This window comes from Ochotona princeps, chromosome 9, assembly GCF_030435755.1.
Source record: "Ochotona princeps isolate mOchPri1 chromosome 9, mOchPri1.hap1, whole genome shotgun sequence".
Classification (NCBI taxonomy): Eukaryota; Metazoa; Chordata; class Mammalia; order Lagomorpha; family Ochotonidae; genus Ochotona; species Ochotona princeps.
In genome coordinates this window covers 13,286,823-13,309,832 of record NC_080840.1, presented here as the reverse complement: position 1 = coordinate 13,309,832, position 23,010 = coordinate 13,286,823, and the positions used below count along the sequence as shown (strand labels likewise).

Genomic DNA, 23,010 nt, shown 5'->3' with positions numbered 1-23,010 from the left:
ATGAGAGAGTTAAGTGCAGCTTTCAAAACTGAAAAGATACCTTGCAAACTACTTATTAACATTGTGTCTGCGTGTTATTGACTTGAGAGAGAGATCTTCCATCCACTGGTTTAGTCTCCAAAAACCTCAACTTGCTGGCCCAGGACAGACTGAAGCAGGGAGTCCAGAATTCAAGCTGGATCTCCTGGGTGGGTTACAAGGGTGCCAGGACCTGATACTGCCTGCTGCCTCCCACAGGGTGCACTAGCGAAGCTGGAGCTGGAAGTGGAGTGGCCACTCAGATCCAGGGCCTCTGTTTTGAGATGTCAGTGGACTGGTCACTGGGTCAGATTTCAGCCCAACTACTTATCTGAGAAGTGGTTAGATGCCTGGTTTTTCCAACTGTTCTCATAGGTAAATATTCTACATTCGTGGTACTTATCGACACTTGAAGAATTTGGACTCCAATAATAATGAAGATAACTTCAATGATGCCCTGATCGCAAGAAAAAGCATGACAAGTTGCCATCAGGCCCCTTTCATAAGGTGCCTGACAAGTGAACAGAAATGTGTGCCCCAGTTGGGGAATCTTTACACGCTGCTTCCGCTCCGGGATCCAAGGGGTTAAGACCAAGGAGCTGGCCCTGACTGCTTCCTAGAAGAGCCGCGGCTAAGGCCGCCGGGAAAGCCGGGTTGTTTCCGGCCTGTTTTTCCGGGTAGTCTGTAGGACCGTGTGTTGGCGGGTCAGAAGGAGTGGGGTGTGTCCTGGAGCGCTGGGGACTGCTGGGGGCTCCCGGGTCGCGGGCAGCCTCGTGGGCAGCCCCTAGATAGTGAGTTCCCTGCTGAGGGGAAGCGGCTGAGACCGAGGGGGAGAGAAGCCGAGACCGCACTGCTCCGGCTTCAGTGCCACTGTTGCAGGGTGCTCATGTCCGGCTGCACCCACTCACCCGCGGGGTGACAAGACTGTAGCCCCTTGCCCGGGCTTGGATTTACCCATGATTTTCTCCTGCAGTGTACCCGTGGGCTCCTTTACTCCTAAATTGAATGTCTTCCTGCAGGAAGGGAGAATGGTGGGACAGGACTCCTCAGACTTGCTTCCTGCATATATACTGACAGCTAACTTTGAGTACCATTTACCTCTTACCTTCAGATGTCTGCATCTTTCCATTTGGCTACTAGAAACGCTTGTCCTCTGGATCAGTGTCACTTTTATAACAACCCCCTGTAGTTTTCTGGGTGTGCTCACCAAATGTCTGCCCACCGTGATGTCAGCTTGGGGCGGGGGGGGGGAGGGGGGGGATGCAGGTCTGTTCTCTGAAAAGACACTTAACACATCCCCAATAAAGGTCATCTTAGAACATCGTCCACAGTTTGCCCAGCTCTGCTGACTGCTCTGGGTCACTGTGATAGGTGTGCATGTGAAAGGCGTTGGGCTTGCCTTTAAAAAAACTTGTTAATGTACAACTTCAAAGGACTATTGTGAGTTAAATGAGAAGAGTGTACAAATTATTTAGTGTGCTGTGAAAAGTATACCTATTTGATAAAGAGTGACCCTGTATGTGCTTGCAGGCTTCTGTTGTCCCCCTCCCTGCTGTTATGGACTCCTGCGATGGGTGTCAAGTCCAGGTGTAACTGGCTTCCCCTGGAGGAGCACCTCTCAGGTAGGTCCCTTCCGGTAGGCCAGGGATTGTGGTTGGCTCCAGAAGTTCAAGTTTTGGCGGAAATGTCTGTTGTGTTTATGGTAGACTTAGGTAGTAAGAGCAAGGAAGAAAAAGACTCCCCCCCCCCCCCCAGCATGCTCGTTTTTATATTTAGCAGTTACTGGCTATAATTATTCCAGTCCTGCTTTGTCTTAATTTTTTTTTTTATCACTGGATACATAAGTCCTTTTCAGATTGACTTCAAAGATTTCTTTCTGCTGTCAGCAACCAAATTGGTATTGAAACTGACGAGAGTACTTCTCTTTCTGCTTCTTAAGCCTGTGTATAAATTCCCTAGAGTCAGTGAAAGTCTTATATTGATATTTTTTGGAAAAAAATAGCATGTTTTCAATGGAAAGTCTTTCTAAGCCACAAGTGGGTAGTGAGTACTAGTATTTATCCTATGAGGGGACTTTAAAAAAATTGATGGAAAAATGTATATTATGAGAAAATGCATACATTTTAAGGTTATTTTTTGGCACCAAAACCATCTTTTAAGTTTGTTTTCTCTGGCTTTTCAATGTCCTTTCATATCTTCAAAGCTTAATCCTCAGACCTTGGGTATGCACATTTGCATATTTAGGATTGTTTCTCTAGAAAAGGTAGCTTGCATCCAAGGTAAGACTTTGTGGAAGAGCCTCTCCAGACCTCAGCTGGTCTTTTCAGTGTGCGTCACAGAACATTCTGAGCCTGTAATTGTTGTGTTACGGTGGCTGGGGAGGAGGAAAGAGGTACGTGCTTGGGCAGAGGCCTCCAAACATGACCTGTTCTGTTCTACAGGATTTCTCATCTTGACTTGGCCAGTATTGTTGAGATGGAGCTAGAGGAAGCTTCTGAAGGTTTCCTGAAGAAGAAGAGCTTGCAAAGTCCCTTTACAGGTGAGGAATCAACATATTCTGCATCCTTAGAAATTTGTCATAAAATATGCTAACGCATACGCACAAGCACATCAGCGTGAGGGAGACTTTGATTCATTCATAAGCCGTGCTCATTTTTTCAGTTTTAGTTTCCTCATCTTTAAGCAAAACAATGATAATCTCTATCTTGTATATATTGTACGGTTCATGAGAAATTACATGCAAAGCTACTGATCTGAATTTGTATATTTGCTCAGATTTTAACCAAGTGATTGTCTAGTTTTCAGCTAGTATTCTATTCAACTTCACTCCTACTCAAAATTTCTTTTTTCTTCTAGAATGAAGTTGAGCACATTTATTTTTTAAACTGATGCTTCCCTTGGCAGTTGCTGACAACAGTTCAAATACTTGTTATCGGTACAAGAAATTCCCTGGCTCCTGGTGAATGTACACAGTAAACAGAGTGCAACTAGCTTTAGAAATTCTTTTTTGTTTTTAAGATTTATTTATTTTTATTACAAAGTCAGATATACAGAGAGGAGGGGAGATAGAGAGGAAGATCTTCCATCCGATGATTCACTCCCCAAGTGAGTGCAATGGCCGGTGCTGTGTCGATCCAAAGCCGGGAACCAAGAACTTCTTCCAGGTCCCCCACGCGGGTGCAGGGTCCCAAAGGCTTTGGGCCGTCCTGGACTGCTTTCCCAGGCCACAAGCAGGGAGCTGGATGGGAAGTGGAGCTGGGATTAGAACAGGCGCTGATATGGGATCCTGGTGCATCCGAGGCGAGGACTTTAGCTGCTAGGCCACGGCGCCGGGCTCTAGAAATTCTTTAGAAAAGTAATTTGTGAACGTTTAAGTGGCTGTTCCCTGTTATGCTTTAAATTCTAATTGTCTGCTACAGCAGAGATTAGGGAATATTTTTAGGTGACTTATTTATTCTTCCAGGTGATGAAAGTAAAAGTAAGTTGGAAACAGTTCAACAAAATAATCCTGGGAAAGATAAAGAGAGAGTTCTTAAATGGACTAACAGGTATGGCCCACAAAATTCCAAACATGAAGATACAGAAGAAATACCGTTGATGTGGCCCCAAGGGGATGAAAATTGGAGTCATGAAGAAAATGATGGTAGGTCAGAGCTTCAGGGACATTCTACAGAAGAGGAGGAAAAACCCAGCCACAGGGCATGGGACCCAGGAGAACACACCATGGTCTCTGTTCAGCGAAAGTCACCTTACGGAGACAAACCCTATAAATGCTCCCAATGTTGGAAAAGCTTCACTAATAGTTCTCATTTGCGCACTCACCAGCGAACTCACTCAGGAGAAAGGCCTTACAAATGTTCCGAGTGTGGGAAATGCTTCTGTAACAGTTCTCACCTCATTCAGCATCTCAGAACACACACAGGAGAGAAGCCCTACCACTGTGGGGCATGTGGGAAAAGCTTCAGCAATACCTCCCATCTTATTGTACACGAGAGAACTCACACAGGAGAGAAACCCTACAAATGTCCTGAGTGTGGGAAGGGTTTTGGTAGCAGCTCTCACCTTATCCAGCACCACAGATCCCATACAGGTGAAAAACCCTATGAGTGTCCTGTTTGTGGAAAAGGCTTCGGCCACAGCTACGTCCTCATAGAACACCAGAGAATCCATACTGGAGAAAAACCTTACACGTGCCCTGATTGTGGGAAGTGCTTCAGTCAGAGTTCCAGCCTGATTCGCCACCAGCGGACACACACGGGGGAGAAGCCCTACAAATGTGCTGAGTGTGGAAAAGGCTTTGGGTGTAATTCCACACTAATAAAGCACCAGAGAATCCACACAGGAGAAAAACCTTACCAGTGTTCAGAATGTGGGAAGAATTTTAGTCGAAGCTCAAACCTTGTTACACACCGGAAGACACACACAGAGAAATTCTGTGAAAGTGCAGAATACAAAGCAAGCCCGAGTCGGAGCTACGGCGTGGAAGAAGACAGCAGAATCCAGCCAGGGGACAAGCCATACAAATGCTGTGAGTGTGGCAAGAGTTTTGGCCTCAGCTCCCACCTCATTAGACACCAGAGGACGCACACTGGAGAAAAACCTTACAGGTGTCCCGAGTGCTGGAAAACGTTCAGTCAGAGTTCCACCTTGGTGATTCACCGAAGGACACACACGGGAGAGAAGCCGTACCAGTGCCCTGACTGCGGAGAGTCCTTCAGTCAGAGCTTCAACCTCATCCGGCACCGGAGGAGCCACGTAGGAGACAAACCCTACAAGTGTGCCGACTGTGACAAATGCTTCAGCCGGAGTGCCTACCTCACTCAGCATCGCAGGGCTCACCCGGAGAAGCCTTTGCACTCTCCTGCAGTTGGAGACCTCCCTCAGGAGTGGACCTGGAAGAACTGTGCAGCAGACACGGCCCTCGTGCCTTCAGCTTCAGTCTCACACACATCTTGCTGAGCCCCAGAGTGTGGGAGTTTCGTGTTTTCAGCGTCCTTTGTTGCACCATCACAGTGACAGTGTTCCGTGATCGTTGTGTACGAAGGTTTCTTTTGTGTATCTGCCGGAGCATGTGGAAAAAGTTCGTGCTTCCATTTTAGAGGAAGGAAGGCTCAGCTTGCCAGGTCATTGGATCTTTCTAGTGAAGATATTGGCAAGGGTGAAGAGAACATTATTATTACTAATTCAAGGTATCACAGGACTAGCATCAAGGCCAAGTGTAGAGTATTCTTGGGAATCATCAGAAGGATATGAGGAGCCAGCATTGCCATTGACTTGTCTTACTGCCCTTGTCTTCTTAAGTGGAGATAGGTTATTAGGGACTAAGTTGGCTATTCTTTTTTAACAGATGAGAATTCCTGCCTGTTCTGTGGATCATAAGAAATGCAAGTTTTACTTTTTGCAAATATATTTTTAGTCCATAAAAAAATTAACTGTTGTAGCAGATAGAACTGCATAGCTTAGCACTATAGCTTCTAAATTGAAATCTAAAGCTGTTTCATCATCGCTCTGCCTGCTTGCTAGGTTCTCACAGGCATGTGTGACTGCAGCTGCTGTATTGAGGATCTTTATAGAAAGCCCTTTCAAAATCATTCTTCTGGATAGTTTCAAATGTTTCTGGTAAGACTCTAGGACTGTCCCAGGGTGTTTGCTTTCCAGAATATAATCAGAAGTAGGATAGAGTTTTGAAGGCACTAGGTTGGGAGATTAGCTGGGCATTCTGTGTTATGTTCAACTGATTAGGTTATCTAGTGATACGGTCTCATTGAGAGAATTCCTGAATTCTGTTTCTAAATTTGACAAAGAGCCTTTTCCCAGAACTTTTCCTGTACATAATCCTTGGCCAGTTCAGTAACTGGATCCTTTTTCTAATATTTAGTCCACTAATTCTGAGACAGTGTCCAAGGATAGTTTTGTCATTGGACATCTTGTTTTTCCTGGCCGAGGGAGCTGACAGTTGGGTGTCATCTGTCCCATGGGAATGATGCTTTGCAAGTGAAGCATGGGATATCTCCGATTCTCCCTTCCAAATTTTTCATACTTGTGCAAAGGTATATGTGTAGGAAAGTCAGAGTCCTTAGCTACCCAGGAATTTATCTTACTTTTGTTTTCAAACTATATTTTTGGTGAAGACTGTGTACTAGGAGTGTGGAGCCAGGTAGGGCCAGTTGTGGCTGCTACGAGCAGCTATAGCTGGCAGGTCACTGCAGGTTATTTTTTCTTTCATGATTGCTGTGCACCTGACGTTGTTGAGGCCATTTGTTCTCTTTGTATGGCTACTTATTTAAAAACTAAAAAGCTGACAAAGATATCGAAGAAGTGTCTGGGAATGACATTTTTGTTTCAAGAAGAGAGAACACATTGGCAACACGGACTTTTATGCAACTGCCTAAGTATCTTTCTACCTTTGTATGTTATATATATATATATATATGTATATATACATATATATCTTTAATATATATATGTATATATACATATATATATGTATATATACATATATATATGTATATATACATATACATATATATATATATTAAAGATTTATTATATTTTTATTGGAAAATCAGATATACAGAGAGGAGAGGAAGATCTTCCGTCTGATGATTCACTCCCCGAGTGACCACAATGGCTGGTGCTGTGCCGATCCGAAGCTGGGAACCAGGAACCTCTTCCAGGTCTCCCACACGGGTGCAGTGTCCCAAGCATTGGGCCATCCTCCACTGCTTTCCCAGGCCGCAAGCAGAGAGCTGGATGGGAAGTGGAGCCACCGGGATTAGAACCAGCTCCCATATGGGATCCCAGAGCGTTCAGGGCAAGGACTTTAGCCGGTAGGTCACAATGCCGGGCCCTGTATGTTATCTTTTTTCTTTATTTATTTTCCTTAAATTGTAACATCTCAGGACAGTATACTGCATTGTATGTATACTATATTCAACCAAGAAGATTAAATGTAGGGGTTTGTTTCTCAGTCTGAAATGTCAAGTAGCGGTTGTTGGGGTGGTGCGGAACATCAGTTCCATGACCTGCAACTCTTGTCCATGGGAAGCCTGCCTGGTTTGATCTTGCCTGTTGCTGTAAAATTTGATGTTTTGCAAAACACCACGGTGCTTAAAATGTAGCAGAGTCAGTTCATGGGAGTTGATGATTACTAATCCTAACAAATTGAAAGATGTCATCACATGTTCTTAAAATAGAAACAGTGATACAATTCCAAGGATATGCTATGTGATTCTTAATCATCAAACTTGGGAACGCTCAAAGATATTGTTGGAAAACACAAGCTTATGTTGTATTTCAAGAAAAAAAACCTTTCTTTCTCCTTGTGAGAAGCTGCATCGTTTTAGAGGATCAAGGTGGCTGTATCAGTAAAACAGTTTGATAAGCCTCTTGACCTCTTTGGACAGAAAATGAGAAAAACAGAAGAGATTTGCCTGCTGAGAAGGAGGATCGAATGGTCGAATGCGATCCTGCTTGGTGCCTTTGCTTCTCTTGAAATAATCAGCAAACAGGTTCTTTGCTTAGCTGCGTGAGAGGTAAATCATTCTGCATTCTCTGCTTTTTTTCTTGATACTCAAAGGATTTTGCCTTCAAATAAAGTATTCTTATTCAGGAGTTGTTTCTTTCACAGTGTCTTAGAAGAGGAGATTGCTATATTCATCTTTTTTTTTTTTTTTCTGTTCAGGGGCTCATATTGTCCTGGAACAAGTGCCAGCTCACTGCTGTACCACCTACCAGAGGACTTAAAAACATGTTTCTGATGTGGGTTTTGAGGTCAAGGGACATTCCTATCAGCCCTGACCAACCCGCCAGGATCTACCAAATGAATCTTCTCTGTAGTGCTATGGAAGTTTCCTTACCTGTGGTGAGGTACTGTAACTTGTTGCCCCTTATGCATTAGTCTGACATACAAGGTTCATGGAAAAATGGGAGTAAATGATAATGCAAAATTTTCAAAAGCTTTTTAAAGCTTTTTTATTATTATTTTTGTTTGAAAGGGAGAGTTAGTTAATGAGAGAGGAGTGAAGAGTGGGAGAGAGAGAGAAAGATTCTGAGAGAGAGTTCTATCCACTGTTCACTCCACAAATGGCTGCAATGGCTGGAGCTAGGATGGCCTGAAGCCAGGAGCCTGGAGCTTCCTGGTCTCCTACATGGGTGCAGGTGTCCAAGCACTTGAGTCATCTTCTTCTGCTTTCCTAGGTGTATTTGCAGGGAGGATGCCAGCATCATGGGCAGAGGCTTAACCTACCTTGCTACCTGACAGCCCCTTCATCAACTTAAAAGTTCTCAAACATGTCTCAGCCAACTTCTTTTTTTTTTTTTTGAAAGATTTATTAGTATTGGAAAGCCGGATATACAGAGAGGAGGAGAGACAGAGAGTAAGATCTTCCATCCGATGTTTCACTCCCCAAGTGAGCCGCAATGGGCCGGTGCACGCCGATCCAAAGCCAGGAACCAGGAACCTCTTCCAGGTCTCCCACACGGGTGCAGGGTCCCAAAGCTTTGGGCCATCCTCGACTGCTTTCCCAGGCCACAAGCAGGGAGCTGGATGGGAAGTGGAGCTGCTAGGATTAGAACCGGCGCCCATATGGGATCCCGGGGCTTTCAAGGCGAGGACTTTAGCCGCTAGGCCATGCCACTGGGCCCTCAGCCAACTTCTTTCTGAAGTAATTACACAACCAGATTACCTTTTCATTCTGATTTTGAGTTTGTGTAACTCCTTCCAAGCAGTACAAATCTGCATTAATTAAAAAAAATTTACCTGGAGCCCAGCATGTTTAACTGATTACATGGCAGTGAGAGGAGACAAGGTCGGCATTATCCAGTTGTAGAAATATGTGCAGCTTTTCACATGATCGCATCACCTTTTCATCTGTCGATCTATGCTTATTCTACCGAGCCCCCATCCTCAAATTTAATCACTTGGTAATCTAGGGAGATACAAATAACAGTTTAAATGATTAGTTATGCTTTGTGCAAATGCAAGCTGGGTGCGGGTGGCCCCAGTGTCTTTGTTTGTGGTGATGTCAGTAGCTGTTGAGTTGCTGTCACATGCCTGTGTGTTTATGCCAATGTCCAAGGGAATGCCCTTCCAGGATATGTGTTCCTCCTAAGCTAAATGTTCCTTGAGTGCAGGAATGGATTCCCAGATCCCAATACAGCCTGCCATGTCTGTTTTGGTTAGGAAGTTCAATGGATGAAGTCAGCAGGATGCGGTTAGTTAATCTGAGTGTCTGCTCAAGTGCCTTCAACATGTTGACCTGTTCCAGCCACATATCCTGGGATGGCTTTTAAGTGCAAGTGGCTTCTCTTGGAGGCTGGATTTGTCTTTGCAGTAACCCCAGAGGACTCTCAGAATGCCTGAATTGTTCAGAACCCTAGAGTGGGAAGACCATGGCCTTCAGACTGGGACTGTACAGTGCCGGAGTCCAGCTCCAGCCTCGTTTGTAACTCAAGAAGAGTGCACGGGGTACACGTAAAAAGAAAAGAAATGGACCACTATGATTTCATGATCATAGAGGACAATGCAAGAAAGCTGTCCCCTTTATTTATATAGAAGCAGTTACAAGCTCTGACACAGACTTTTATGTCAAGGTCAAGCGGTGTTTCCAAGGATAATTCTGCCCTTTGTTTCACCTTAAAGATCTCAATAGAAGTTCTCAATTGCTTATCAATCAGTAACACATTGCCTACCACAATCCTCATTCTACAGCTTAATCTTGAATCAGTTAAGAGGAAAAAAAAAATGCATCACAGAAAAGGGGGGACCTAAAGATCAAGGATGGTCAATGGGGGCAGCAGAGATGAGATAGAGGCAGCGTGAATTGTACAAGGCCCTTTGGCAACATCAACCTCCAAGCTCACATTGATAGTAAAAACCAACTCCCTTAGAGGCAAAGAATGCCTGAATCTCAGCGGGGTGGTCCAGTGTCCATGCAAAGGGAGGTGGAACTGCCTTCAGGTGGTTGTAGACATAACCTCTGGGCCCTGCCATACAGTGGGAGATTCCTTGCGGCCCTGCCTGCAGTGGAACAGTTCTCTTCACACCTTCGTGTGCCCCACATCCACTGCATGGACCCCAGCAGTACAGGACACATATAAAACCTCTTTCAAATTCAAGTTTTGGTCCTTGGCAATGTTGGTCAGCTTTTCATTACAACTGAAATACGTGAGAACTTGGCATGATGGCTCAGTGACTAAATCCTCACCTTGCTAGCGATGGTTCCTATATGGGCGCTGGTTCGTATACCAGTTGCTCCACTTCCCATCCAGCTTGTGGCCTGGGAAAACAGTAGAAAACAGCCCAAAGCCTTGAGACTATTGTGCCCAAATTTTGTGATCCTCAGAAATCACCAGGAATCTGAAGTTGATCCAAGTACACAAGGATGGTTTATTGAAGCTCAGCACATCCGAGCCTGGGTTCTTGGTTGAGAGCAGGCCAGCCGGCTGGGACCCCATACCGGGCACCCCATTCCCCATACAGCACATTCATGGGGTTTTTGTAGGGGCAGTCCACAATAGCTTGAAAAGGGGAAATTCACAGTAGTCTGCAAGGTGAGGGAAATAGCACACATTCCCTACCTATCTCAACTTGACAGCCCATGCCTCCAGCATCTAAGGCAAGCGCCCACTTAATTACTTGGAGTCACCTGTGAGATAACCAGACTTAGGTGGGTCTTGATTCATAAGAATTGGGACCCATCAGTGCTAAAGGTCACATAAGTGGCTAGAGGTCACAACCGGGTTAGCCTGCAAGCTCATACAGTTTCTTAGTAGCAATGAGCCATGAGCAAAGGTTGGGATTTTGATATTGAGGTTCTTCAAGACCTTGTACCCATGTGAGAGACCTGGAAGAAGCTCCTGGCTCCTGGCTTCAGACTGGCTGAACTGCAGCCATTAGAGGCCACTTGGGGAGTGAACCAGCAGATGGAAGATCTTTCTCTTTGTCTCTCCTTTTTTTCTGTAAATCTGCCTTTCCAATAAAAATAAATAAATCTTTTTTTTTTTTTTTTTTTAACAACTGAAATACTTAAGAGGAGCTTCTTGGGAAGGAAAACACTTCCTTGGTTTAGAGTTAAAGGATCAGGGAATCCCATTAACCGATGTCTGGTGGAGGCTGATGGTGTGTGTGATCACGTGCTGAGCCACAAAGCAGAGAAATAGGGACACATACTCTTGGTTCATAAAAACAGCCCTCTCAGAACTGCCTTCTTAGGGTGTGCCGCAGGACTTCCCACTGGACCCACCTGCTAGCTGTCATAATAGATCAGGTGTCCACACTAATCCATCAACTGGTAGCATTAATCCCTTAACTGCTTACATAAGAAGCTTAAATGTCTGGAGGAGCTGAGGAGCCAAGTCCTGTTCGAGCCATCAATCCATAATACAAGCTTCTGATTGTGCTACCTGGTAGGGCTGGGTAAGTGGTGCCTAAAGGACCTGATGTGTCAAGGACTAAGGAGACAGCTGATTTCCTGCTTCTCTCCACCCTCATGTGCTCCTGATTTTACCAAGAATAGTCTGTAGGTAGAGAAATACCCAATTATTTCTAGGTGTCTAAACTAGAGATACCTCTTTTTTTTTTTTAAAGATTTCTTTATTTTTATTACAAAGTCAGATATACAGAGAGGAGTGACAGAGAGGAAGATCTTCCGTCCGATGATCCACTCCCCAAGTGAGCGCAATGACCGGTGATATGCTGATCTGAAGCCAGGAGCCAGGAACTTCCTCCCGATCTCCCACACTGGTACAGGGTCCCAAAGCATTGGGTCATCCTCGGCTGGTTTCCCAGGCCACAAGCAGGGAGCTGGATGGGAAGCAGGGCTGCTGGGATTAGAACCGGCGCCCATATGGGATCCCAGCAAGGACTTTAGCCCCCATACCTCTTAGCTCCTGAGTTTGTAGGGTCAAATGAGATAATTTAGTTAATTTGCTTGACATTGTAGTAACTGGTAATCACTCAATGTTAATTATTTATTGCCATCATTATCTCAGAAAGTGGCTTGGAACTTCTGGAATCTTTGGATTATCTTTGAAGGAAGCCTTAGAGATGTAGGTATCTCCTAAGGCCACTGAAATAGCGCAATCCTTTTGTCTTTGTTTACCTCATAAACATAAAGAGATGTGGGTACTTAGGGGTGTGTAGCAAGCTGAGAGTGTAGCGAATTGTTAGTGTAATATGGCAAATAATTAGCAACTGCTGCTTTTCATGTTTAAAGATTCTCTGACCTTTCATGGCTTTCTCACTTTTTGATTTTGTTCATCTTTCTCCATCCCTTTCTTCTTTTGCCTTATCCATCTACATGTGGACCCAAACGTAGGGTTTTTTTTTTTCACAACCTTTTTTTTTTTTTTTGCTGGTTTCTTTTTTTTTAAATAATTTTTTATTTTTTAAAATTATTTTTTTTTACAATTTTGTATAGTCTGGGATTCTCTCCCCAAACTCCCACCCCCATCAGATTCTTCCCATATTGTTGCAACAATGTATTCCTTCATAAGGGATCATAATTCCATCGGTCTCTTATTTAAGTGTACCCCCACATTGTTGGTACAGACAATGTCACTACCTTTAATGCATTTCTCCTCCTACCCTTCGTCTGAAATTGAAATCAAATTAAACATGAGGTTTGTTCAGGGTTTGGCCATAAGATTATAAATGGAATCAGGATACTTGGCATTCATGATAATCATGCGTAGTTACTGACAAGTAGAGGCACAGAGAAAGATCTTCCATCCACTGGTTCACTCTCCAAGTGGCTGCAACAGCCAGAGCTGAGCTGCTCTGAAGCCAGGAGCCAGGAGCTTCTTCAGGGCCTCCCATGTGGGTGCAGGATTGCAGTAGAGCACTATCCTCTCTTGCTTTCCCAGGCCACAGGCAGGGAGCTGGATGGGAAGTGGGGCAGCTGGGGCACAAGCCCGTATGGCATCCCAGTCCCTGCAAGACGAGGATTTAGCCATTAGGCTACTACGCTGGGCCCCTTTTAAGGAAGATTTAATGTAGATAATCCTCTTCTCCTTATCCCCTTTGGCATAATGTATCAGTGAAGACTCTTTGAGATGGATCATTTGAATCCTTTTCCCTTGTGCTGGTCTAGGCACAGTTCCAACAGCCTCAGGAACTGGGGAGATGAGATGTGGCCCAAGGCTTGGCAAGTGCCAAGAGGACGAATGAGGAAGGGCCACCTATTTCTGTGCACTTGTAGTTTGCGGAGTCCAAAAATGGGAAGTGTGCCTCAAATCTAGGGGACCAATTCAGTTCAAATTTGGCAAATGGAACAGTATTTTAGGTTTTGAAACTGATGTTGAGGAAAAAGCAGAACTTACAAAGCAAAACCCAATTAGATTGCTCGTAAGAGAACTGTCTTTGTAATCCTACTGCTTACCAACCCTGTGAAGTGTCCTTGTTGACTGCGTTTGTGTTTTCCTCGAGAGTTTTCTCACACTCTTTGGGAAAGGGAAGAAGAGTAAGGCATGATCAATGCCATGGAACCATATGGGATTCAGGGCATGTAAGGCAAGGATTTATCCGCTAGGCTATTGCACCGGGCCCTTGACACATGTTTCTTACACTGAATAGGTAGAACGACATTCTATGGCTGGCTGAGAAGTATTCAAGAAAAAAAACCCACACAAACTCTGTTTTCCATATTAATATAATTAGTGCTGTCAATTGCAGTTTGGAAAAGATTATATGAATGCTGATATTAAAAGTAACTGGAGGGCCCTGGATCAATAGTCTGGTGGCTAAATCCTCGCCTTGCATGCACTGGAATATGGGCAGCAGTTTGTGCCCCAGCTGCTTCACTTCCCATCCAGCTACCTGCTTGTGGCTTGGAAAAGCAGTGGAGAATGGCCCACATCCTTGGAGCCTACACTCACGTGGGAGGCCCGGAAGAATCTGCAGGCTTTGGATCAGCTCAGCTCTGGCTATTGTGGCCACTTGGGGAGTGAACCAGCAGATGGAAGATCTTTTTCTCTGTCTCTACTTCTCTCTGTAAATCTGCCTTACTAATAAAAATGAATCTTAAAAAAAACAGTCACTGGAAAACTGAATGATGAACAGAAATTTTTGAGGATTTCAATCTGATCTATTACAAATGCGAACAACAATAGAAAAGGAATTGCTTAGTTTGCTACCAAAAAAGTTCGTGGTGACCTAATTTTAAGAAAGGAAGGGTAGGGCCCAGCACAATAGTCTAGTGGCTAAGTCTTCACCTTGCATCCACTGGGATCCCATATGGGCGTCGGTTCGTATCCCGGCTGCTCTACTTCCCATCCAGCTCCCTGCTTGCAGCCTAGGAAAGCAGTAGAGGATGGCCCAAAGCCTTGGACCCTGTAGCAGTGTGGAACCCTGCACCCGCATGGGAGATCTGGAAGGAACTCTTGGCTCCTGGTTTCGGATTGGCTCAGCTCTGGCTGTAGTGGCCACCTGGGAGAGAACCAGTAGATGGAAGATCTTTCTCTCTGTCTCTACTTCTCTCTGTGTATCTACCTTTCCAGTAATAATAATTTAGAAAAATCTTTTTTTTTTAAAAAAAGAAAGGAATGATAGTATTCAACATATTGAAGTGTGCAGATGTTAGGGGCCTGTACATTGGCGCAGCAAGCTAATTTGGGGCCCTATGATGCCATCATCCCATTTGGATGCTGGTTCATATTTCGGCTGCTGCACCTCTAATCCAGCTCTGTGCTTGTGGCCTGGGAAAGCAGTAAAGGATGGTCCAAAGCCTTGGACCCTGCATCCATGAGGGAGACCTAGAAGAAGTTCCTGGCTTCAGATCAGTTCAGCTATGGCCATTAGCTTTGCCTGGGGAGTCAACCAGTGGATGGAAGACCTCTCCGTCCCTCCTCTTTCTGTAAAAATCTGCCTTTCCAATGGAAATAATGTTTAAACAATGCATATTATCAGGGGGTTTCTAGCAAGCAAGCCCCTGCAACCACCTAAGGGGTGAGGTGACAATGTTCAGCTGCAGCAACAACCACAGGAGACAGTCAGATCGAGCATGTCTGTTTATTGTAATATAAGCACAAACTTGTGCAGACCAAGAAAGGGGAAGGCAGAAGGGCATCTTCTGACAGTCCTTCTCCCCAGCAGCGGCACTGTCATTGGCTAGAAGGCACGTCTATGTCTCTAGACCCTCCACTCATGTCATAGCTCACCTGCAACACTAGCAGGTCACATGGGCCGTACTTCTCAACATTGCTTACCAAGGAGTTAAGTCCCAGTGCAAGTGTCCAAGGACAGATGAGAGAGCTGGGGCACAACCCATCACTCTCGCCTGTATGACCAGTGAACTGGTCAGGTTGAGGTCTTGGTAGACCGAAACCATTGTCAGGGGTTCCCTGGGGACACTGTGTGCCATGAGCCTATAACCTCCCACAGAGGGCAAGCATGCAGACATCTGGGGGCAATCTCCCACAGCATATATGAAATATGAAATACTGAGTATACAGCTACATGCTCTGTGCTACTTAAGGAGCTGACTCCTTTGTAAGAGATTAATTATAAAACAAAATGATAACTGTAACAACCAAGATGTAGAATTATTAAAATCTGAGGAAAAAGAGATGATGGTTAGTACGAGGGACACAAAGATTAGTTACTCCTCACTGGGGTATTGAGGATTTCTCTGCACATCTCTCCTGAAACTGTTCACCTAAACTGTTGACATATGTCTTGTTAGAGTTATAACCCAGCCTAGACTACCCGAAAAAAAGCCAGGTTCAGCAAAATTATGCTTCAATGCTATAAAATACTAAATATTATAATGAAAATAGACACAAGACAGCTGAATAGTAATGTATACCCATTTTAAGATGTATAGAACCTGGTTGTATATAAACTAAAATTGAAATGTCAATAAAGTAGTCACAGGATGTGGTTAAGAGTTTGCATTTTTTTTTCTTTAACATATTGGTTACTCAATACTATGTCAATTAATTCCATAACGTTATAAATTGTTGCTGATGTTATGCTGGGGCTTTTAATTGATGGGGATGATACTCTGCCTGCTCTACCGTCAGACCATAAAAGGTCTCCCCAACAAGCTGCTGAACTCATTTGGACAATAAGATGCTGGACTCTATGCTTGGTATATGCTTGCAATGAAAGAATCTCAACTGAACTTGAACTGGTTATGCAACAAGGTGGAGGAATCCACCACGGGGGAAGGGTTAGGGGAGGGGTGGGGGAATCCCAGTGCCTATAAAACTGTGTCACATAATACAATGTAATTAAAAAAATAAAAGTTTCCCTTAAATTCTAAAAAAAAAAATTAAAATTTTTTTTAATACGAGTTGTAAAGAGTGAATAGTTCAGGGGCTGGCACTGTGACATAGTAGGTTAAGCTTCCACTAGCGGTTCTGGCACCCCTCCATGGGTACCAGTTTGAGTCCCAGTTGCTCCACTTCCAATCCAGCACTGTGCTTGGCCTCAGAAACAGTGGAGGATGGTCCAGGACCTTGGACCTCTACACTCATGGGATACCTAGAAGAAGGTCCTGGCTCCCGGCTTTGGATTGGCTCAGCTCTGGCTATTGTAGCCATCTGGGGAGTGAACCAGCATATTGTAGTTTTTTCTCTCTCTGTTTCCTTCTCTAATTCTGGCTTTCCTATAAAAATAAAACACATCTGTTTAAAAGGATGGATAATTGAAGAAAAAGGGTTAAGGCTTTTTCTGACCGTGAGAATGGCACTTGAAAAAGCAAAAGGTCTAGCCTGCTAACTTAGAGCAACAGAGGTGTTTAAAAAAGGGAATAAAAAGATCAAATATGGTTTTTACTTTTTTTTTTTATTGGAAAGGCAGACATACAGATAAAGAGGAGAGACAGAAAAGATGATCATCCGTCCGATGATTCACTCCCCAAGTGACCGTAACGGCCGGTGCTGTGCTGATCAGAAGCCAGGAGCCAGGAACTTCTTCCAGGTCTCCCACACGGGTGCAGGGTCCCAAGGCTTTGGGCTGTCCTCGACTGCTTTCCCAGGCTACAGGCAGGGAGCTAGATGGGAAGTGGAGCCACCGGGATTAGAACCGGTGCCCATATGGGATCCTGGCGCGTTCAAGGCAAGGACTTTAGCCGCTAGGCCACGGCGCCAGGCCCATAAATACAGATTTTAAAAACTCCATTTATTTAATATGAAAAAAATTCTGTTACAAGGTAAGCTGCAAGCAGTCTTCCATAACAATCTAGATTTTGAAGAATTAACTACAAAAACCTTTGTCATTTTAGCAATAAAGAAACTCAGAAATACTAATGAGCAGTTTACTGAATTGCTTTTAGGAAAAAGACTTTCTATATATTGAACTGATTTTCTTGAGTCCTTTGAAATTTGATGCTTATTTTAAAAAGCCAGTTTATTGATAACTGTGGAATATTGTCAGGAAGAAATCAGTGCCTTGGTCAATTTAAGATTTCATTTATTTAATTAATTGAAAAGCAGAGTTATAGAGAGTGAAGGAGGAAGGGGGAGAGAGAAAGGGAGAGAGAGAATGCTTCCATCTTTCCATCTGTTGGTTCATTCACTTCCAAATGACTTTAATGGCCGGGGCTGAGCTGATCCAAAGCCAGGAGTCAGGAACTTCTTCTGGGTCTCCCACCTGGGTGCAGGGGTCCACGGACTTGGGCCCTCTTCCCTTGCCTTCCCGAGCCTTTAGCAGGGAGCTGGATCACAGGTGGAGCAGCCAGGACTCATATGGAATGCTGTAGCCCCGGGCAGAGGCATAGCCTGCTACTCCATAGAGCTGGCCTAGACTCTTGGTGGAAGATTTGGAGACCAGGATTTGGTTCTTGTTGCTTATTTGCTGGTACAAGAGAGCCAAGCTTGGCTGCAGCTCCTGCTGGCAGGTGCTGGGACTGGGAGCAAGTTGTGTCAGGCTGCACTGTAGTACCTCTTGGCAGGTCCAAAACCTGTGGGCACTCCCTGCTGGGCCGCAGTTCATAACAGCATGACAGACTGGCTGGGGGTAGGCCACGCTGGTCATGGCAGCAGCACTGGTCTATATAAGTGTGGGCTGGGTCTGGTGTGGGTTGGGCTTAGCTAAGATGCAGCACCCAGGGGTTTGCACAAGTCAGATGGGATGTAGGATGCACCAGGCTAGGTGTTAGCACACGTGAAACCAAGCTGAAAATGGGCATGGTGGAGGGTATTTGGGGTCACCCCAGACTAGGCTGTGGCATGTGTGGGTATGTATGAAGACCAGGCCTATGGCTGGGTTGGCTGGCCTATGCTGCAGCATCTGTTCTCATGAGGGATGAGGCTGGGGCTGGAACTGACCAGGCAGCTGCATCCCCCAGTATGTTCCAGCAGAGGACAGCCAGTGACTCTTTAGAGGATGGAAAACAGAACAGATTGGACCACTCTTTTGGCCAAGCTTTGCAGTGTGTTCCTGGGGTCTGGGGATGTACTGACTTGGTCAGGTTTTTCAAACCTAGTGCAGCAAAACCAATGATTTCTTAAAATTCTCAAAACCAGATCCTATGTGGTGGCATAGTGGCTAACGTTTTCACCTTGCTCGTGCTGGCATCCTCTATGGGTGTCGGTTCTAATCCTTGCTGCCCCACTTCCTATCCAGCTCCCTGCCTGTGGCCTGGTAAAGCAGTTGAGAATGGCCCAGGGTCATGGGACCCTGCACCTGCATGGGAGATCCAAAAGAAGCTCCTGGCTCCTGGCTTCAGATCAGCTCAGCTCTGGCCATGACAGCTGCTTGGGGAATGAACCAGAGGACAGAAGATCTTTCTCTCTGTATATCTACCTTTCCATTATAAATAAATCAAAACCACTCAAATAAAACTCTCAGCACATTCTTCCCCACACTGGGGTCTTTGGTGTGTCATCCCCAGATGCTGAGTAGTTTCATTGCAAGGATAAGCACCCCCTTCTGCCCTTCCCCCGTCTGCCCCCCCCAAATTGAAGCAGTTGTCTCACCCACCTTCCTCCACACCTGGTTCCTCTCCATCCTGTCTGGTGTTAAAGTGGTAGTATAATGTTAGTATGTTAGAATGTTAGCATTAGGCAATGTTAGGCCCTTTCATGCCAAGAAGCTGCTGCTTTGCTAGGTCGGGATGGTCTGAACCATGGGAAAACTCCACTTTAGCGATAAATGTTGTTCCTCTGTGACCTTGTAAACAGTGTCACAAGCCTTATCTATAGAATGCACCGAGGTGCAGGACAGTGGCACAGTCATCCGGTCCCAGGAACAGCAATGTGTTTGGGAACGGAATGAGATGCCTAGACCCAGGGGCCTTAAAGATAATGTGTCTGAGAACAAAGTGGACTGTTTGCACCTGGAAGCCCTAAAGATGACATGTCTGATTGCTGTGTTTGGATTTGCGCGGGCTATGATGCACGTAGCAACTGAAGGTGCCTCTATAATCTCTAGCCTTTTGCTAGTTCAGAATCATACCCCTCCTTGGATGGTGTGCGTGCCCTAAGATCGGTCTGACCCCAGCATGCTGGCACAATAAACTCTGCTTGCTTTTGCATTATCAGTAAGGCTCTTTGTCGTTCATGGGAAATTGACAAAACCGGACCCTAACACTGGAAACCCACATGGGCATGCATCTCTCTCAGCAATGTAAACAATATTAAAAATTAAACAAAAATTAAGAGAAAAGCATGCTTTTAATCAAGCCACTTAACCTTTTAAAATATTTTTAGGGCCCGGCGGCGTGGCCTAGTGGCTAAAGTCCTCGCCTTGAATGCCCCGGGATCCCATATGGTCGCCGGTTCTAATCCCGGCAGCCCCACTTCCCATCCAGCTCCTTGCTTGTGGCCTGGGAAAGCAGTCAAGGACAGCCCAAAGCCTTGGGACCCTGCACCCGCGTGGGAGATCCAGAAAGAAGTTCCTGGCTCCTGGCTTTGGATTGGTCACTTGGGGAGTGAATCATCGGATGGAAGCTCTTCCTCTCTGTCTCTCCTCCTCTCTGTATATCTGACTTTGTAATAAAATAAATAAATCTTTAAAAAGAAACATAAAAAAATATTTTTAAAATTTGTATTTGAAGGCAGAATTATTGAAAGGAGAGAGAGATCTAATGTAGAGGTTTAGCCTACTATGCCACTTAACCTCTTTGTCTAGTTTTTTTTTTTCAAATCAAACTTGGTTTTTAAAAATTTTTTTTAATATATATTTTTATTAATTATTTTGCTTTATACGACAGTTTCATAGGCTCTGGGAATCCCCCCACCCCTCCCCCTCCCCTCCCCCCTGGTGGATTCCTCCACCTTGATGCAGCATTACAGTTCAAATTAAATCAAACTTGTTTTGAGGGCTAGACAAGGTTGCTGAGCATGGTTTGACAAATGAGGTGTACCATTATTTTCACAAGCTGCAAAAATACGTGCTGCGGAATTGCCACGGGACCTCGGATTATATGAAGAAATCTTCCTCCCCGGAATCCGAGTGCCTTTGTGACTTGTCCTGTCTGAAAAGTCGCAGAACTGGTTAGTGGCAGCCGGATTCCAGGTGTCCTGGATCCAGCTGCCTGCTCTTCCTCCTATAGCACGGTCATCCATCATATCCATCACTAATTTGTTAAATATATATTTTTAAGATTTATTTATTTAGCCCCAGCGAGGTGGCCTAGTGGCTAAAGTCCTTGCCTTGTACATGCTATGGGCACTGGTTCTAATCCCGGCAGCTCCACTTCCCATCCAGCTGCCTGCTTGTGGCCTGGGAAGGCAGTTGAGGATGGCCCAATGCTTGGGACTCTGCACGCATGTGGGAAACCTGGAGGAAGAGCTCCTGGCTCCTGGTTTCACATCGGCCCAGCTCCGGCCATTGAGGTCACTAGGGGAGTGAATCAACGGACAGAAGATCTTCCTCTCTGTCTCATATATATATAAAGATTTATTTTTCTTGCAAAGTCAGATATATACAGAGGAGGAGAGACAGAGAGGAAGATCTTCCGTCCGATGATTCATTCCCCAAGTGACTGCAACGGCCGGTGCTGTGCCGATTCGAAGCCAGGAGCCAGGAATTTCTTTCTGGATCTCCCACGCGGGTGCAGAGTCCCAAGGCTTTGGGCTGTCCTCGACTGCCTTCCCAGGCCACAAGCAGGGAGCTGGATGGGAAGTGGAGCTGCCGGGATTGGAACCAGCGCCCATATGGGATCCCAGTGCATTCAAGGAAAGGACTTTAGTCATTAGGCCACTGCGGTGGGCCCCAACTATTAAATACTTTTAGAATTATTAAGTCTTGTGCGAGGCATGGCGAATTTTATCTGATCGATCCTCCTCTGAAGGAATTTAAAGATTTAATGGGGGTGGCAAGATTCAAACATTGTATGCTAATGATCAGAAAATGGGTAAAGAAAGTATAATGAAACTAGTGGCCTGCTGAGGCGAGTTGGTGGCAGTATTGACAATGCAGCCATATTTGAAAGGCAGAATCGAAGCACATGAACCAGAAGGTTTAAAGAAGGCAGCCCAGCGTTAAACAGGGTGGGTGAAGGCCCTGAGGGCCCAGAAACAAGCAAAGTGCTTGTGTAACAACAATGGCTGCCTCTCCCAGTGACTCTTGTGCATGTTTTTCCCCTGGGGCCTGCTGGTCCTGTACAGGATTCAGGGCGCCTGCAGGCCCACTCTTCTCAGGGCACTCGGGGCGCATCACTGTTCCACGGCTACTCTGCCCTCCCCGTCCCCGTGCTAGTCCCTTTAGATTGAGCTTTCCTGGACCTAGCAAAAGTCCACGCGTTCCTCCAGGTTCACGTTCTCCACGCAGTCACGGCTCTTTCCGGCACCCTAAACCTGTTACACAAGGCACAAGACTCAAAGGTAGCCTGATTCATCTGTCTGATCCAGAGGCCTGGAACGTAGGAGGGGCCCGGGGAAGCACGGGCGTGACGGACGTGAGCATCCCGGCGATCTGTCCTTCAGCACGCCTTCCCCACCGCCCCCAGCAGTCACCCCAGGGGCTGGGGCTAGGACCCCCGGGGGCTCAGTTGGTCTCCAGTCCTCCCCCGCCCGCGCCTTCTCATCCCATCCGCCCACCGGCCCGCGGCCACCATCCCCACGCCCCCACCCTACACCACGCAACATCGCCCTAGCGCCTCACCGGGCGGCGCCGCGCGGCCTGCGCCGACTGCGATTGGCCAAACGTGACATAGCGCCATCTCGGCCTACCGCGCGCTGTGCGCCCTCATTGGCTGACGGCCGGGTCGGGGGGGCGGGGAAGACGCGCGCGGGGCGGACCGGGCCGCCCTTCCGTGGGTCCCGCCCCCGGTCCCTCGTCGGACCCTGCGGCTGAGGCGCGCGGCCGGACTGCCAGCTAAGGGCGCGCGGCGGTTGCTGTGGTTACTGCCGAAGCGCCGCGCCGCGCCGGGGAGGGCGGCCGCCGCCCGCGTGGGATGCGGGTGAAGAGGGCTGCGGGAGCTGCCACCGGTGGGGTCGTGTGAGGGAGGCTCCCGGGGGCCGAGGAAGCGACGGCGCGGCGTGGCCAAGTCCGGGACTGGTGAGTGGGGACCTGCTGGGAAGCCTCCAGGTAGCGTTTGCGCGGACCCCGCCCGGAGCCGCCCTCCAGCTTCCGAGGCCGTCCTCGGTGGGAGAAGCAGCTCGGGTCTTTTAGTTTCCCCTTCCCTCTGAGGGTAGGCTGGGCCGTGTCGCCGGCTCCTCTCGCGCCTCCTGGCCTCCACCAGCGATCGCTGTCACCCTTAGAGGCCTTAGTTTCCCCAGGGCCAAGACCTTTCCCCAATTCTTGGCCCTCCTTCTCCCGAAGGCACCCGCTGCCGCCCCGGAGAGGACGGTTTTGCTTCTCGCGGGGCCTGTGTCTGCGCAGGCAACACCTGCTGCGAGCTTCCCGGAAAACCTTGCAAGAGTGGCACTTGCTGTGTGGTTCGCCCGCAGGAGTCGGGGAGGAGTGTTGGGGCGGGCGTTTTATAATACAGACTTCCAGTCTCTCTACTACTGCCGACTGTTGGCTTTTTCAATAATTTTGTGTGATTTCTTTTTTTAAAAGGTTGGTCTGATTTGCCTTCTAATTCCGTGAGCAGTGCC

General features: G+C 46.5%; 1 protein-coding gene across 1 annotated transcript; it reads left to right on the top strand.

The window, feature by feature from the left end:
* Nucleotides 1-1,548: 1,548 nt before the first annotated feature.
* Nucleotides 1,549-4,977, top strand: ZNF572 (zinc finger protein 572). Its single transcript, XM_012925619.2, has 3 exons — nt 1,549-1,640; nt 2,460-2,557; nt 3,482-4,977. Exons 2-3 carry the CDS (start codon nt 2,494-2,496, stop codon nt 4,975-4,977), a joined length of 1,560 nt encoding a protein of 519 aa, XP_012781073.2. The 5' UTR covers nt 1,549-1,640; nt 2,460-2,493.
* The last annotated feature ends 18,033 nt before the right edge of the window (nt 4,978-23,010 follow it).

Excerpts from the sequence above, each read along its gene's own strand:
- ZNF572 (XM_012925619.2), top strand. The coding sequence starts at position 2,494 with ATGGAGCTAGAGGAAGCTTCTGAAGGTTTCCTGAAGAAGAAGAGCTTG. Across the intron at positions 2,558-3,481 it reads CTTGCAAAGTCCCTTTACAG|GTGATGAAAGTAAAAGTAAG; the intron begins GTGAGGAATCAA and ends TTATTCTTCCAG.